General features: G+C 42.1%; 1 protein-coding gene across 7 annotated transcripts in view; it reads left to right on the top strand.

Annotated features, from left to right (window-relative positions):
• BICD2 (BICD cargo adaptor 2) overlaps window positions 1-17,371 on the top strand; it is a 95,227-nt gene that overhangs the window by 36,719 nt on the left and 41,137 nt on the right. For all 7 annotated transcript variants that reach the window (XM_054837798.1, XM_054837795.1, XM_054837801.1 and 4 more), the window contains exon 2: window positions 13,112-13,324. In XM_054837798.1, the coding sequence (XP_054693773.1) occupies window positions 13,112-13,324 (213 nt within the window). The remainder of the gene's footprint in view (window positions 1-13,111; window positions 13,325-17,371) is intronic.

Genomic DNA, 17,371 nt, shown 5'->3' with positions numbered 1-17,371 from the left:
CTCAATGCTGTGGTGACCAGGCATGGGCAGGATAGCTAGATACTACTGTGCGATAAAGCGTGCTAGCAGGAATAAATTCTCGATGCAGGTATTTGCTTGTAGGGAGGCAGAGTAATGAAGTAGAAAGGTGCCTGGTCAGGAGACTCTGCAGGCTTTGGGTTTATTCCTTCTCTCATGTTGATTGATGTTTAACCATGGGTAAAGCTTTTAACCTCTTTGTGTCTCAGTTTCCCTCATGAAAAATGGACTGTAACTCTTCTCCTGGGTTGTAGACGCCTTCTCCCTGGCAGTGTTCAAGGCCTGGCTGGATGGGGCTTTGGGCAACCTGGGCTGATGAAGGGTGTCCCTGCCCATGGCAGGGGGTGGAATGAAATGGGCTTTGAGATCCCTTCCAACCCAAACCATTCTATGATTCTTCCTTTCTGTGACAGTTGAATTTCCAGGTTGAGAAAGAACTTAAAAATGTTACAGGTATAAAGCCTCAGTAAATTGCTTGTCACTTCACTTGTTCCAGCATCTTCTGAAAGCAGCAGAATTCCAAGATACATGTGTAAATCCTTACCTAGTGGTATGTGTGTATATTACAGTAAATGGAGACCCTTCTGTAGTCTAATGCAAGCCTTGATCATGCAAGTCTTCTCTCAGAAAATAGACCCGAGGTACTAAAGTCTGCAGCATGAATTTGTTAACTTGGGCTGTCATTTTTTTAATTCCCTGTGCCATCTCAGAGACGCTTAATCCTCCTGAAATCTCTTACCTTACATGAAATCCAACAGCCTTTTCTTAAAATGTGTTACCACTCTGTATAGCGTAGCATTATACCTAATACACTCCCGTGCAGTCTGTGGATGGGTATATGTGCCACAGGTGGAACGGTACAGTGTGACGAATCGGTGACCAATTTTTGAATCTTATTCTTCATAATAGCACAGAGCTACCGGCTAGGAGTGCCTGGCTTAATCGTAACAGATCATGGGGAAGCTCCTATGAATTCTGCGTGACAGCCTGACCCATTTGCAGGGCAGGTCACTATGGGATTGCCTTTGCCATTGTGGCTGATGGCTGCTTCCAGTGGTGGTCCAGCGTGGTTGGCCTGACAGCCTGCCTGCTGCGTGCCCCACCAGGGAACGGTGGGGGGAAAGGTCTCAACGTGTTTTCGGACTGCCTGGTCCCTGCTGGTCCGAAGGTACAGTTTCAGCAGGACATGCGGTCAATCTAGGGCAGTTTAAAATAGCTGATGCTTATTTTTCTCTTTGTGCCTGAGCAAAAGTGTTGCTCTATCCCTGTGGTGTTAGTAGGGCTGTTTTGTGAGATGACATGTTAGGTAGATGTTTTAAACAATGGAGAGCAACCTTTTCCCCTCCTTAGTGTGTTTTATCTGTATACCACAAGAAGGATAGGAGCTGCCTCAAATTTTAACTCGAAAATGGGGTAATGGGATGAAACAGCCCAAGAAATGTCGCCGTGGGTCAAGAGCGTCCAGAAATAATTGCTACTTCATACCTGGTGTGTGTCCTTTATGAAATAAAGGGATGGTTTTTGCATGGGCAACTGTCCTTATCATGAAAACTTTGAAATTAAGAAAGCAGCTTGAATGTCTGAGACTAGTGGGGAATCAGTGCCAAAAGAGCACAGCTACAAGTGTCCAAAGAAATTTCTAGTTTCTTTAGGAAAAAAGTCTCAAAATAGCACTTTTCTAGTCCTGAAGTATCTAGCTATTACCCTCTTTGCGTAAAAAAAAAAAAAACAGAAAAGGCGTGACTGGATTGTTTTGCAGTACAATCTTCACACTATTTTTTCTGTAATTTTTTGCATTGTGGGTTTGGGTTGGTTGGTTTTTGGGTTTGGGTTTTTCTTCCCCCCCCTCCAAGCAGCTGTCAGGTTGAATTCTGTACCTGGGGATGAATTTTTTATGAAAAGGCAGTGCCTTCGCTGCTGCTGCCCGCACTTGCTTAGCTCATGCTACCTGAGTTGACTATGCTTATTAAGGTGGTCCCAGTTCTAACACTTTGCATGCTAATGAGTCCAAGGTTTATTGCTGAATGAGGGAGCAGAGGTGCAAGAATTGAACTGGCTAAGAATAATTTGCAGATTGAGGTTGTTAGGAGAAACTAATGCTGTCGATGCTCCTCATGCTGGATCTTGTGTGCATTTCTAAATCTCCTGACTCAAGAGCTGTCATGTTAACACCTTTTCACATGAATTCACTTTGGAAGCAAACTGATTCTTAGCTGCTTCAGCATTTTCCACACCTGAAGCCAAACTCTTAGCTTCGGTAATCCCTTTGGAGCCTCTAGACTCCTTGGTTCATACCTGTAAGAGGATCCTACATACCAAATCACAAAAGCAATGGAAATGGAGCATTCTTGTTTGTGAACAAAAGAAGTCAAGTGGTGGTGATTTTAAGTGGAGTGTCTCCTGCATTGCTCTGAGCCATTTCCACTGCCGCCTTTTAGCCTGTGTTTTATCCCTCAGATTTTTTTTTTTTTTTGGATGGGTCATATCAAAGGAATATTTATTGAGGGAGGAGAGGAGGCTACAGCCCCTTCCCAGCTGTGTCCAGTATGGCCAACACCTGGCCACTAGCTCTTATAACAATAGGTAAAGTTGTTGTTTAGCTATTGATTTAGGCACAATTGCATTTAGCCCTCTGGACTGTGCAAGTTAATACAGTTTAAGTGTCTAGCTAACTAAACTGACAGGCCAAATTAGAATTTTATCATCAAATCTTTTCATCCCAGCAGCAGTGCACTGAAGCAATATATTCTAAATATAGGCTCCAGTGTAATTTTACCATTAAACAAAAAAAATTCCTTCTAAATCATCTATGGAATGTCCCTCTAATCTGTGAGGGAGAACACTGTGATCTTATAAGGCATTTGCATTTCTTCCGGCTGAACCTGAAGCCTTGTTAAATCTTGTGTAAGTCTGATGATCGCACTGGCTCAGCTCGAATGGAAGCAAAGGAGCACCGGAGCTTGCCCACATTGCTGCCAGCCTGGCCCTCCTGGCTGGTTCTTCTGTGGCATTGCCAGAGCATCCCTTCTGGGCTGCGATGGCTGGGGGTTTGGGGAAGGGGAACCATCCAGCTGCCTTCTCCTCTGCCATGCTGCCCTCATATCTCCAAGGAAAACAAACAGGAGCCTGCACAGGAATAATTCATGCAACACAAGACCCAGAGGTCATCTAAACCTTGTATTGTGGTATCAAAAACCTCATGTTTGGTTTTTTGGGAGATTTTATTTTCTTTTTTTCTCTCACATTTATGTCTCTTGAAAGCATCAGCTTCTGTAGGGCGCTTTCTTCTAGTGACAGAACGGCACAAAATGCCTGTTCTGTTTGGGCTGCAGCTTCCCCGGTGCTGCTTAGATTTAACAGCAGTGAGATCTGTGAGATGAAGCAAGGCTCCAGTCAGAGGTACTGGGGCGATTTAGAAGTAATGTGAAGGAGCTCAGTAGCCTTGCTGGCATTAAGGACTTTGGTCTCAGCAGGGCAGCTGAGCTGGCTGTTGCTGGAAGGAGGGATGGGATGAGCATCTTTCATACCCAGCCATCCATCCCCTCCATCATGCCGACGCTGCTGTCAGCCCTGGTCACCAGCTGAAGGAACTGGGAGCCAAGAAGGACTGAGTCAGTGGGATTAGGTCATGCTCAGAGGATTGTGATGTTTATGGGAGCATATGAAAATGCTTGTGTCACTGCAGCTTTTAGGCTTCTGATACAAGTCTGGTGCGTTCATTTAAGGACTTCGCTGAGAAGCTGTTAGATAAAGCACTGGTCTATTAACTGAAGAATGCATGAATGGCCACTTTACAGAAAAATTTAAAATTAAAATATATTAATGCAATGCACAAGAGGAATATAATACCTCCTGTTATTAAATTCCTTGCTCCCTGTAAAGAGGCATCAGTCTCTTCAGAACAGTGGTTTTACACTTTGCTATTGCTATTTTAGAGCATTATGGTCGTAATGAATTTGTTCCTATGAAAAGTGTGCAGTGCTTGGTGAAGCCATGGAAAACCTGTTTTATTTTGCATCTGATAAGCAGAAAGAATTAGGAGCTGAACTGGTGTTAAAATTTTGTAATTAAATTCAGACTGACAATGCAGAAACACGAACAAAAATTGAAATGGCTTTTAGTGCTAATGAATCTTCTGATGCATATTAACATGTCCTGATTAATTTAATGTTGATGAGACATTAATAATTAAAATGAAGTTGCTACAAGCAAAATATGAAAACGTGGGATTTTCATGCAGAGGGAGGAGAATACCAGCATTGCGTGGTACCATTTGAAAAACTGCTTGTAAAGGTAACTGTAGCGTGTGTGTTACCTGGCTGGCTCTCCTGATGAGGAATGCTTTTCAGAATAAGATCAAGAGGCATATTTAAACTCAAATTGCAAGTTGGGTTTACACACAGCTCTTCAGAAAAGCTGCAGCCTGTACTTATGAAGGTAAAACTGCCCTATAGAGATTAAACTCCCCCAAATCACAAAATGGGAAGGAAAGAGGAGGGGGGATGGAGGCTGGGGAGAGGTGAGGACAGCGGGGAGACTTCTCATGCAGATGATTCCCTTCGGTGGCCATTGTCACCATGGGCCTGTTTGCAGGATGGGTGGCTTGATTTTTTTTTTTTCTTCTTCTTCTTTTTTTTTCCCCTGTCGTGCTCTCTTGTGCCTATTCTTGGTTTTGGTGTTTGTTTTTTTGTTTGGTTGGTTTTTTTGCATGGCACTTGGGTATGAAATTTTAAGAGCAGCTAGTCACTAACAAAAAAAAGCTGACTTTGCTGTTGAGTGTGAGAGGGGGTAAGGGAGTACGAATAAATTGCCACATTGAATCAGATCTGTGGTCTCTTCAGTTCAGCACGTTTCCACCAATGACCAGCATGTGAAAAAAGGCATTAGGAAGATGCAGAATTATGCTACCAGCACAGGGTAGCAATCCCTAACAACTAGAGACCATCCTAAGACCCAACGCCAGAACTTTAACAACTTTCCCAGAATGTCTTGACCTTTACTTCTACGCTTGCATGTTTTTACTGTGCTTCATGTGCAAAAATGGCCAGTCTTGCTGCTATTTTCATCCTAGTGATTTGATTCTGTGTCCTGTAGCAATTTACTACAGTATATTCTTCATATTTTTATGGAAATACTTGTATCTTCCTTTTTTGAATCTTAGGCATTTGCTAAAAACAAATTTGTAGTCGCTCCAGAAATGCACATAACTTGCATTCCAAGTTGGATATAAAATGTTAATAGCTTTGACGCAAATACATTACTAACATCTTGACTCTCATTCAGTTGAAGGATTTGTGGTTAAACATTCACTTGAAGCTAGCATTTCTTTTTCTTTTCCGTTGCAGTGATAGTTCTCTTCTCCCTGATTCGTTTTCAGTTACAGATAAATAGCAGGATTGAAAAATTGATCTTTGACCTTTTTTTTTTTTTAAGTCTCTTTGCTTTTTTGTTATCATACCAGGTTTCTGGAATAAGCAGAGAAACATCCTCAAAATTCAGTATCAATAGCAAGAAATGTCTGTGAGACACTTATGACTTTTATATGCTGTTGATCTTATCCAGAGGTTGTATATGATACATTAATGCTGGCTGGGAATCTGTGATAAGCAGAGAGCATATAACTATACCTGCTTTCCTAGCTCCGTATTTATGTGAATAAAGCAACCTGACCCCTCAGGATATCAAAGTAACCTCCAGTACAAAGAAGAAGGCTCAAACAGAGCAGCTTGGGGAACAAAGGAAGGTTGGGCACCTCTGGGTTTAGGCTCTCTATAGTGGGGAAAATTAAGTCTTGGCCTCTAAAGTATATAATCTTGAAAACTGCACTACTAGAGTTTTGTCATGTCTAAAGCAAGCTGGAGCTTGTAGGTGCTGGATGGTTTGTAGTCTGGATGCTGTTTCTAATGCATGTCCATGAAGGTTTTCTGAAAAACCAGGACTTCTGGAGGTAGCACCCTACCCATCAATGGGGGATGCTGGCGTCAGGCATCATTGCTATTGTGCATTGTAAAAGAAGGAGATGTGAATTTTTATTAGTAGCAAAGGCATCGGTTACCCAACATTTTGAAAAATGATACAAATCCTAAAAGGACAGTGTTGTTTGTTATGTCCCCAGCAGTTTCAGGTGATTTGATTTGTGTGACTCCTTCTGAGTCCCTGATCCTAATCAGTGAAGGCTTTGGGTTAGATGTTTTTTTTTTCCTGAGATAACCTGGGGACAATGCTAGTGGTCTTTGGCATAGTGTTGTTTTCGTATTGACTGCTCCTCTGTTGTTTCTGTTAGTTTGGAGCATTGTGGCTGTAAAGCTAGTGTCTGTCCTCTGCTTCCAGCATTAGGCTCAGAATCTTATTTTCCTATTTCTTCCATATGTCTACAGATACATAAGCAGCTGCAACCAGTGACACCTTTTACACCTTATGTTTGTAGTCAATATTAGTGAACCCTTTGGCCCAGGCAACTGTAGTTCTGGACTGGCAATGCCACAGGCTCATTGCTTTGGGCAGCAAATTGTTGAGGACACAAAGTGGCACGTAGGTGCCTCTTCATCCCATATGGAAGGTGGGCTGTGCACCCTCAGTTCTAACCAGGTCTGTGATTGATTGACTAGCTGGATGGTCATCATTTACCTGCTGGTACTGCTTCTTACTTGCTCTCTCCATTGTGATGCTGTGGCATGCAACATCACCTTTCCTTGGGAAGCTTTTTGTGGCTACATCCCACTGAAACATTTATTTGTAAGCCAGTGAAGGTTTTTGAAGTACAAGGTTTGCATGGATTTCTGATTTTTAGTGACACTATCATATGATCCATCTCTGTCACTGGGATGCAGGATCACTTGCTTGCACATAGACCTCTATCTTGGGAATTTGTGTTTGGAGTCTGTCGGGGTGTCTGCCTCCAGGACTCAGACCTTGCAGCTGTGTTGAGTTCTGTCTCTGCCCACCCGCTAATGACATTAAGGTCGAATATTGCCACTTTGCTCTTTCTGATGTTCTTCTTGATTCAAAAATTAATTGATACTTTCTGTGTTGGTATTTTTTCAAGCTTTCTTTATCCTTTATTAGAAACAGCAGCTTAATTTTTAGGTCTGTGAAGCATCAGAAACAAAACCACGCTGTATTTTAGTCTTTTCTTCCCCTTGCTGTCTCTTGGTGGATGTGTACAGCTTGGTTGCCAGGAGCATCCTGCTTCTCAACAGTGAACGTGTGCTCTATATGGTACCACATGTTGACTACTAAAGGATTTTGTAAATACTATAATGCAACACCCCACCCCAAAAAAATCCCCAAACCACCTAACCCCATTGTTTAGACTCTGCTCAATGTCTGTTTTCACCAACTCTGAAATCTATGTGCTCTAAGGCATGCAAGCAAGCAGGGACCTGTGCGCAGGGTAAAATCTGATGATTTACTTGAATGTTACCTTATCCCCCTTTTATTTTGTCCTTGAACTGGTTTCATTTAAGGAAAGAGAACTAGTGCGCAGTATGAGAATTTGGTAGCGTATGTGTCATTCACTGGAAGATGTGCTACTGTCCCTGTTCACCAAGGCATCTGTCCTTCTCTCCGCCTGCACACGGAGAGGAAAATTTTAGAAACACTCAAAACTTGTGTTTATTGACGAAAGGTTTGACGTTCTTGACAAGCTGAGGAAGAGGTGTCATAACCTCCCTGAATGTTGCACAGAAGGAGAATGTATTAAAATGGAGAGCTTTGTCTTGCAAGCTCCAGCCTTAACCTGCCCAGGAGATGATGGGGTAATTCATGGGGCATCCTGGCTCCCTCCTAGGACCTGTTTTTCAGTGAACTTGAGCACAGTGTTAAAGCCAGTTAAAGGTTGAGAATACCCTTGACTAGCATTCAGTTAAAAGTGTTAAAAGCAATTTTCTGCTATATGTGGGGTTTCTAATGTGCCCTTGTTAGGTCTTTTGTAGACTAAGAAGGATGTATTCAAATTTGCAATGCTTTCACTTCACGAGTATATGTAAATGCAAATTTTAAGCAATTACAGAGTAGACGTTAAAATCACTAATAGTTTTAATGCTTTCTTCCCCTACCTGCTGCTGAGATGGCTGTTTACTAACTCCTGACCAACTGGGGTTAGCAATCAGTATGTGAGAGTTTGTGGGGTTTTTTCTTCCCAAGAATAAGCTGTGTACTTACTTCAGCATTGTGATGAAACAGCAGACAGCTTGTTTCAAAAAGGACAAAATGATCCTTTATTGTCCTGTGTATGAAGAGGCATTAGCAAGCTCAGTGAGGTTGTGTGGAATGATAACCAGTGCCCAGTACTTGGCTCTAGGCTATGTATAAACTGGTTAAGCAAGTACTTGCATCTCTTTGAAAATCTGACCTTGGTTTCTGATGCATGTTTTGGAATATGTTGTGTTTACTTTTGTTAATTCTCAACTGTTTCTGTCATAACAAATAAAGAATGTGAGATAAGCTGACCAAAGGGAAAAAAAGGTAGAATTTTTTTTAAAAAAAGATAATTTTGGCTTGTGTTCAGGCTGAAGAATTATACTAGCAAACTTTTTTTTGGGGGGGATAATAATAATTAAAAAATACATATATATAAAAAATATATATATAAAAAATAAGTTTTCCATGTTTGTTACCAGTCGAAGTTGTGTGGGTTGTTTTGATCTGAAGGAATAAAATTTTAAATGTTACTAGGATGACACATACTGTCCAGAAGTTGATTTGTATTATGGTGCCCTGAGCCCCTTCTAAGATTTTCCTCCCTCTTTTTTAGTCCTTCAAATCATGTATAAGCAGTTGTCTTTCCCTGCCCCCCAGTTCTTTAAATGGAGAACATTTTAGTTCAGTTTTAGATGACAAATGAATTTGTAAGCATCTTATCTTATGAAGCTCCCTCACTGAAATATTTTTGTTGTTTTCTGTTTTCTTGGGTGTGTTCTTCCATGCCACAGGAGCTTCCCCATCATTTTGACTGAGTAAGAGGGAGATCATCTTATTACTGCTGTTTGTTCCTCTGTAACGTTTGGGTGGGGGGCAGGATGGGATTTTTGTGACTCTTCCCTTGTCAGTGCATCTGCTTTAAGCAGCTCTGAGGCTTTTCCTCTGCCTTTCCATTCTTGCTCTCGTTCAGCGCGTGCCTCGACTTGCACGCTAAGTAGGACAGCAGGTACGGAGAGTGCCCAGGGAGGGGGCACGGGGCAGCCCCCAGAGCCTCCGGCAGTCCCTGTGCAGCATGTGGACTAGTGTCAGATCTCAGCAGGACTTTAGGGACACCGGCTCTTTGCAGAAGGCAGTAGAGGATTTGAGGTTGTACTGGTTTTGCTCTAGCTCAGAAAGAGCTCTCCCCAGTGTCACTTCAATGGCTGTACAGAATCTGAGGTTGTGTGAGTTTGGGGTGGAGGTTGGTTTTGGTTAGTTTCAGATGGTGTTAAAATCAAGGGAGGACTTTTGATCTGTGTCTCATGCAGCTTTCTGAAGAGATAAATGGAAGCTAATTGTACCTTTTGTGCAGTAGTGCAAAGTGTTTTCCAATGTACTGATGAGTGCATCTAGCTGACCAAATAGCAAGATAGCATTTTGGTTCATGAACTCTCTGATTTTGCTTTTCACCTGACCTTGGGAAATCTGAAAGAAGAGAACCTTGATAGTGTCTTGCTGTAATTCCTTGAGGCAGCTGTTCAGCAGAACATGATGCTTTGCAGCCCTCGTGGCCAGCGAGGTATGTGCAAATGAGTTGTCAGAAACTCATTTATTCTGTGAAGAGATTATACGCCGAAGAGTATAATTCTTATATAACCTTGAACGGTTTTCTTCCCTGTTTTGGTACCTTAGTCAATAGAAATAGAGGTTTTGGAAGAGGAGGAAGAGCTGAGTAACTTTGGCTTCTATTTCTGTGTTTCATGTAATGTTGAAGCAAAAGTGGATGGGTAGATGCTGGACTTCTGGGTATGTGAAGGTTTATGGGTTTCATGCATATCAGTAAAAAGTCAATTTTCCTTGTAATAGCTTGATTTAAAACAGGCCTGGGCTGCAGCCATGGAAGGTAATTGCATTGCCCTGTAATTTTGCACAATTTTGTTACAGTTAAATTTCCTGTTCCACATAGGCTGTTGCAATTATAAAAATGGTTTGTAACATGAATGTATGAGGTCATTTCAAAGTATGTACAAGAGAGATAATGAAGCTTGGTTAGAAAGGAGGTGCTTTTTAAGTGTTCCCTTATAAATCCACCCAGATGGAATTATTCCAGGCTGCCTGTCCTGATGACCATGTCTTCTAAAAAGATTTCTTGTGTTCTGTGTAGCGTCAGTGTCCGCTTACGGTTCTGTACCTGTGTCCTGACCTGGGACAGTAATACCATCATGGTAATGGCAGGGTTTCTGCTGAAACTTCACAAGCTTGCTGGTTGAGAGCAGATAACAGCCTTGCTGTGCAGAAATAACTGGAGCAAAGAATAGCAGCATCCTTTGGTAAGGGTGATCCATGAGCTCGTTTCTGCAGTTGGTCTATGTGAGCTGACATCTGCTGTTCCTGTTTGGTTGGGTTAGTCGTGCCATTTGGGCCAAGCCATAACAAAAGGCAGTTTCTAAAAAGAGAGTCTGACTGTCTTAGGGCATGGAAAAAACCTCTTAACAGAAAAGTGATGATAACTTACTGAACTTCACCTCACCTTCATGAGGGAACAGAGGGGTGTGATGGAAGTCTCTGAAAACAATGAATGATTGACAGGGGATCATGCAATAACAACACACCTTCACATCTCTGAACAAAAAAATGTTCTCTTTTATGGAAATGTGGGAAACTTGTAAACTGACAAAAAACTGTCATGTAAGAGTATGATTTAAAATACAGAATGTAATTGCTGTAGGATTTTGAGGCCAAAAAGGCATAAAACCATGAAAAATAAGGGGATATTTTACATGGGTGACAATGTTAATAGCCCTTCCAGATACACGTTAAGCATCCTGCTTCAAGGCTTAAGGCAGTCCCCAGCTCTGGGAGATTATGGGGTTTCTTGCACCTTTCTCTGAAGCATCTGACATTAGCCTCTGTAGAAGACAGGATATTGGATTAAAAAAAAAAAAAAGCCCAATCTCATCTGCTTTGCCATTTTCTGTGTTAAAATACTCCCTGTCGATAGTGGCTTCTACAAAATGATGACATTCTCTCATCAGTTGTTAGAGAAACCCAAGGCCTAGCATCTGCATCAAATGTTTTAAGAGCAAATCAGTCATTATTCTTAAGAATTTCTCCCTTAGCGGTATTACTGAATTCCTTGATTGAATCATGCTTGGACTCTGCTGTCTGGCTGATCAGAGGTGGCTTTGAGTACCCTGAGCTTCGGCGTGCTCTGCATTGGCATCACGCTACCAAGAAAATGGTGCCATTTCAGTGGGCAAAGGGATGCCCTGAGTCCCCTTCTGTGTGTCAGAGATTTGTAACAAATGCAGGTCTGTAAAAGGTGGGTCTTTGTTCTTTATGGGGAAAAAAAGATACTGTGTTTGAGAAGCTTGCATGTTTTTTGCTATCCCTTTAACATTTATGGAGATCTTAGGTATTAGGCTTTTAAGCTGCTTTGTTGAAACTCATTTGACAAGGACTTGCACAGATGGTGCTTTACTTTCTGTCTGAAATGTGACGCTTTTTAATTTCCCTTAGGTCATCTCAGTGAATCTGGCTAGAATTTCTTCAATGGATATTTGTCTCCTGTATCTCTGACTTGCTTATCTGAAATAAAATTTTATCTGATAGGAGCAATATGTGGGTGTCTTTAACTGTAGGCAGAGCTAGCACATTCAATCATCTGTTTCAGCCCTGGTGTATTCAATAATTACTGCACTGTTAAGACCACATCTGGGCTAATATACACAAGTAATAAAATACTGAAATCTGCTTCTCTTCGAAGCAGATTTTTTTTCTGTGCTGACAGTTATTTCTGAAGAGCTAGCAAAAGATGATTAATTGAAAGGTAATGCATAACTAGACAAGGAGTTTTATGATATGCTGATCTGTCCTTGACCTGGCTTAATGCCTACTATTAACGTTGGCTCTGGAAACCTGCTGTATGCACACTGGCATCCCAAAAGATGCTGCAGCACCTGAAAACTCCAAATATATCTTGGATGGGATACTTAAAATGTTAAACTCTTTGCTTTGTAACATCTATTAGTAAAAGCCACTGACGGCTTTCTTAAAGGCTGCAGTCCAGCGGCTGGGAGGTCTGTACGGGCAGCCTGCTCGTGTGTTGGAGACCACCGCTGCTAGGAGTGCCAGCTCGTGGAGTTTCAAGCAAAATGAAAGCCCCCAGAAAGAAGCAGGAGGAGGTAAAACTTGAGAATGTCAGGTCTAAACAGAGGCACGCTGTGCTGAAGAGGTTAGATCTCTGTGACCTGCCTCTAAGTCCCTTCACTGGCGTGCTGTTAGCGATGACGTCTCCAAGAGCAGGCAGCAGAGCTGGTGGGGTGAGTGTCTGCTGACCTACTTCGGACAGAATGACCCACGTCAGCTTAACCTGGTTACGGAGTAGCCCTGTTAACCTCACTTGCTTATGGCTGCAGTGGGTTAGCAGGTTTGAGGGGGCAGTAATCTCTAGCAATGAGCAGCTGAGGGGGATGATATGTTTCTTTGGTATAGCTGGATCAGGAGCAGTAAGTGTGCTCCTAGCTGAAGAAATGGAACAGGCTGCTAATGCTAAATCTGTTTTCAGTGATTCAGTTTTTGCAGAAGTGAGTCTGACCCAACTGTAGAGAATATGTGAATGCAAAAGTGTCAGGTTATCTTGCAGTCGTCTTGTTAAAAACCAAAGTGTTGCTTTAACGGCACGCTCAAATCAGTATGTTGTTGGTCCCTCCCACGAGGGTTTATATGAGGTTCTACGTAAGTATCCTATGCATCGCAAAACAGTGTTTGGGTGCTGTGTCTTACTTTCAAAAGCCTTGGCCACTTGATAACATTTAAAGGTCTGATCCCAGAAGAGGAGGGTGTAAGAAAAGGTTGCATCGTTTTGCATCAAAGAAATATGAGGGTCAATAGTTTCAACTATTTAAAAAGGAAATTACTTATGCAAAATTCTGGGTTTACTAATAAAAGATTTGTTTTCTGACTGTCCTAGGCTTTTGGGCAGGCCCATACCAACCACAAGAAGGTAGCAGCAGATGGAGAGAGCAGAGAGGAGACCTTGATTCAGGAATCAGCTACCAAGGAAGAGTACTACATGAAGAAGGTTATGGAGTTGCAGACAGAACTGAAGCAGCTCAGAAATGTCCTTGCCAACACCCAGTCTGAAAATGAACGCCTTAATTCTGTTGCACAGGAACTGAAAGAGGTGAGTGAAGGTGCACTGTGCGCACCACAGCTTGTATTGAGGTTATGTGTTCTTCTGCTGTGTAACCAAAACAAGGAAGATTCTTGAGCTGATTGATATCTGCTTAATACTGGCAGCTGCTAAGATGGGTTGTCTCTCTGAGACTTCAGCAAGGTGTTAGATCCAGCCGAAGCTGTAATCCAACAGTACAGTAAATCTAGCTTTCTGGTTCCATCCATTGAACCAGCCTGTTGTTGCCACAGTGGTTCTACCCAGTAGAAATTCACTATGCCTTGTTCAAATACCTGCTAGTTCTGCAGTGACACTGTATTATGTCCCAGATCATTTGACAGACACATAACTCGGTGTGCGGGCCACACTGGAGCTGTGGGTCCTGCACATCAGTACTCTCAGTCTGAGAACTGCTGTCTCAAAAAGCAGAGGAATCTGTTTAGTCCAAGCACAGACATGCTTCGGCTGTACTTTTTCTGCTTTACTCCCAGTACAAATTTTCTTGCTGCAAAATATTTGGAGCATAATTTCCCCTTCTATTGCTTTTTCCACCATAACTTCTAAGGATGTGGGAGCATAACGAAACACTGGATTGCACAAAAGGATAATAGTAAAGTTTATAGTCTTGTGTTTTCCATCATGAAAGTGATGGCTTTTACTTTTTCATATGTTGCTTAACTTAATACCTCAAAGTACCTTTGAACTTTTATTGTTTTAGTATTGAAACTGCCTATTTCATTACTTATGAAATCTGTAGCTCAGCAGGAGTCTCTGTGGCACTGATGCAGGAAAGATTGTTTTGAGAGCTCAAACCATTGCTTAAATTTAGACTGGGTAAAAGTTAGAGAGACTGTAAGCCACAGCTGGATGTGGTAAACAATCAGCAGTTATTACTCATGAGCTTTCTTGCACCTTCCTTGGAAGTGTTGGGTACTACTCTCATCTAGCCCTGAGATAATCGGCTGGCCTCTCCTGCCAGGAGGGAGGTTATCGAAGAGCCCATGTCTTGATCTCAATGTACTCTACGTGACCACAGCTGAAAACCAGAAGTGTCTCGTTTAATTTCTTTAGGACATAGTAACAAATACGTGGATAATATTTGGTGGTAAAATTAATGAGGAAATGCATGTTACTTCGATGTGGGGGTTCAATAATACCTCTCGTTTGGGGTATGACAGAGAAGGAGATTTGTGGGGCAAACTGTCACAGGTGATCAAACAGGTCAGTCAAGCTCTCCTTTAATTTCATGGGTCCTGGCTGTGGGATGACAGAGCTGGAATCAGTCCATGTGCTCTGCATAGGCAAGGAACCAGTCCCTGCAAGCACACACACAAGTCTTGTCTTTATTTCCTAACCTTTAAGAACAGCTTAAAAGTAAAGCTCTCCCCACCCCAGAGGCAGCATTGTGCCCGTAACGGATTCCAAATGCCGCTCAAAAGCATGCTGATCAGCAGATTTCAATCCAGCCTTCTGCGTCACTACAGCTGAAGGTGATTTTTTCCTTCTAGATACTGCCACGTTTCAGCCACCTTTGCTTGGAGCTGCATTTTGCTTTACACAGCCCTTGGATGAGCTGTCAGTTTGCAAGGTTTTAGGGTGGGTTTTTTCTTGTGCTTTGTCTTTCCACCTCACCCATACACCATTTTGCACAAACACGCTCGTGTGAGATGGATCCCGGTGAGAACTGAAGAGTGCAGGAAAAGTGGAAGTGGGTGATGTCAGGTTTCTTGCGAAGACTTTCATTTTTAAATTTTTTTTTAGCTCTTCTCTGCTGAACGGGAGAAGAAGCATTTAGTTACCTGACTGGAAATGAAGGCTGACAATAATCAGCTGGATGTGACTGCTCTTAAACTTTGAATGGAAACTGAATTCAGTTAAAGAAAAATAAAGATCAAAATCTAATGTGACAAATAACTGGAACTTCGCAGTTAGGGATTTCTCTGCCTGTCGCTTTGTGTCATCTCAGTATGTATGTTGTTCTTTCCTTGCCTTTTTTTAGCCTAGCTGCTTCTTCTGCTGCTGGTAAATTGTGGTGGGGTGAAGATGTGATGAGGAGGAAAGAAATGGCATGAAAGCTTTCGTGTTAAAATGAAGACATCTGGGCCAATTGACTCTGTGTGGTTTGGGATTCTTCTCCTCTGAAGATGCCTATTTGTGTATTGCATTTTGGGTTGAACTGCCTTGTAATTGTTGGTAGGGAATAGTGAGGCAGGGTGTGTGAACAGAGATATCAGCCTTCTGGCCCACAAAAAAGGCCAGGTCAACATGACCATCTTCAGGGACTTGCCTTTTCTCTTGTATGATGCATCAGAAAGTGGCAGAAGTTCAAATAGTTGCTATTTCACCATTGCTGTGCAGGTAAGTGGAAAGAGGAGGATGTACACAGGCCTCCTGTGATGATTTGTAGATCTGATAGCAAATTTAATTTGAAAGCATTGTGTGAGAGAAATCAAGGATAACATATTGTGGCTCTTATAAGCTAGTGAGCAAGATGAACAGCCTGGTTTTCCCCAGTCCCTGTTGCTGTGCGTAGCTTTAGCCTGCCTCATGGTAAAAGTTTTAGGTTGATATTAGTCCGAGGAGACTCTGTGCTGTGAAGAATGAAAGTGTTGGAGATGAAGGTGGAATATGATCCACTGTTTTATACTACAGACGCATAGTGGAAATTCCTTCCTTCATTTTTTCTGACTGCTGATGAAAGAAAAACTACTGTGGCTCTTCTCCATCTTGTTGTAGAGAGTGTTTGTGGGCAGATCTAGTCTTTATAGTGTGTATTTTGGAAGTCCTGTATTACTGCCTATTGAGAGAACTGCAAGATGTCTGGGGGAACAGGAAACTTTACTTCCATTGCAACCGTTCTGGATTTGATCCACCTAAGAGGAAGGATGTAGAAAACGATTGTGCGTCCTCTGGCCAGGCAGAGGCCGCCTCCTGTCAAAACTAAAAGGAAGTTTAAAAGGAAAAAAAAAAAAGTCAGGAAATCAACTGAGGTGGAATCTCTGCTTTATGTTTATGGGAAATATGCTTGTCAGGGCTGGCTGCAAAAGTTTTTATCTGCTGCTTTGTAACTATCTGATAGGATACAAAGTTTTAATGTTGCTGGGGCTTTTTTTAAATAATCCTTTCAGTCCTTAATAGTGGCACAAGGAAGGTGGTCAAATGCATCTGGCAGCAGCTCCTCTTCAGACGTTGCTGGCAGCAGTGGTGATGGTGGGTTAAAACCAGATGTTGACCCACATCGGTTGGGAGTCATTCAAGACTGCATGTTTAGGATGCTGTCATTCCTTTCATGTCTTCTCAGGACACTTGCACAGACATGATGAGTTGGTTTTGGGAGGAGAAGGGTGACATTTGGCGCACCTGGAATTGCTGTAGCAGACACAAGTGGTTTTGATGCTTTCTGTTGAATTATCTAACTTCGGCCTGTTGAGACAGGCCAACAGGGTGGTTACAGATTATGAGTTTTATTTACTGCTGTCACTAGCTAGCTCAGCAGCTCTGTGTCCTGGAAGAGTCACTAGAAGGAGTAATTGCTCCTGAGTAATTGCTAATTGCCATTCCTTTTAATCTTCTTTGATCTCTCCTGTGTTTTAGTGGCACCAAAACAGATTTCAAAGGGCGATTTGGCTGTGAAGTCATGAGGCAGCCGTGCCCAGTATAGAGAAGATGAAAAATAAATGAGCAATTCTTTCCCAGGAAAGTAAAAGGTGTTCTGTTCTGATTATGTAAACTAAAGAAGGAAATATATTTTAATGTGTGTACTTTTCTACATTAGCTAAGAAAAATAGCTGACATGACATGGTGCGATATAATATGTACTAAATAACTTGTGGGTTTTTTTAAAATGTGCTACCAGCAGCATATGAGTAATTTCATTCCTCCAAGGCTATATAATAGAAGCTGTTTTTCTGAGGTTTGTGCTGAATAAACTTTCTTGGTCTGCATTATCGACTGATAGGCTTTATCAAGAAAGTACGTGTCAATCTGAAGGATAATGAACACCGTGCAGTTACCTGGCCCTGCTACGCGCAGGGGACACTCTCCCTCTTTTTCTGT

Source organism: Grus americana, chromosome 11 (genome assembly GCF_028858705.1).
Source record: "Grus americana isolate bGruAme1 chromosome 11, bGruAme1.mat, whole genome shotgun sequence".
Classification (NCBI taxonomy): Eukaryota; Metazoa; Chordata; class Aves; order Gruiformes; family Gruidae; genus Grus; species Grus americana.
This window is presented reverse-complemented; position numbering and strand designations above follow the sequence as displayed.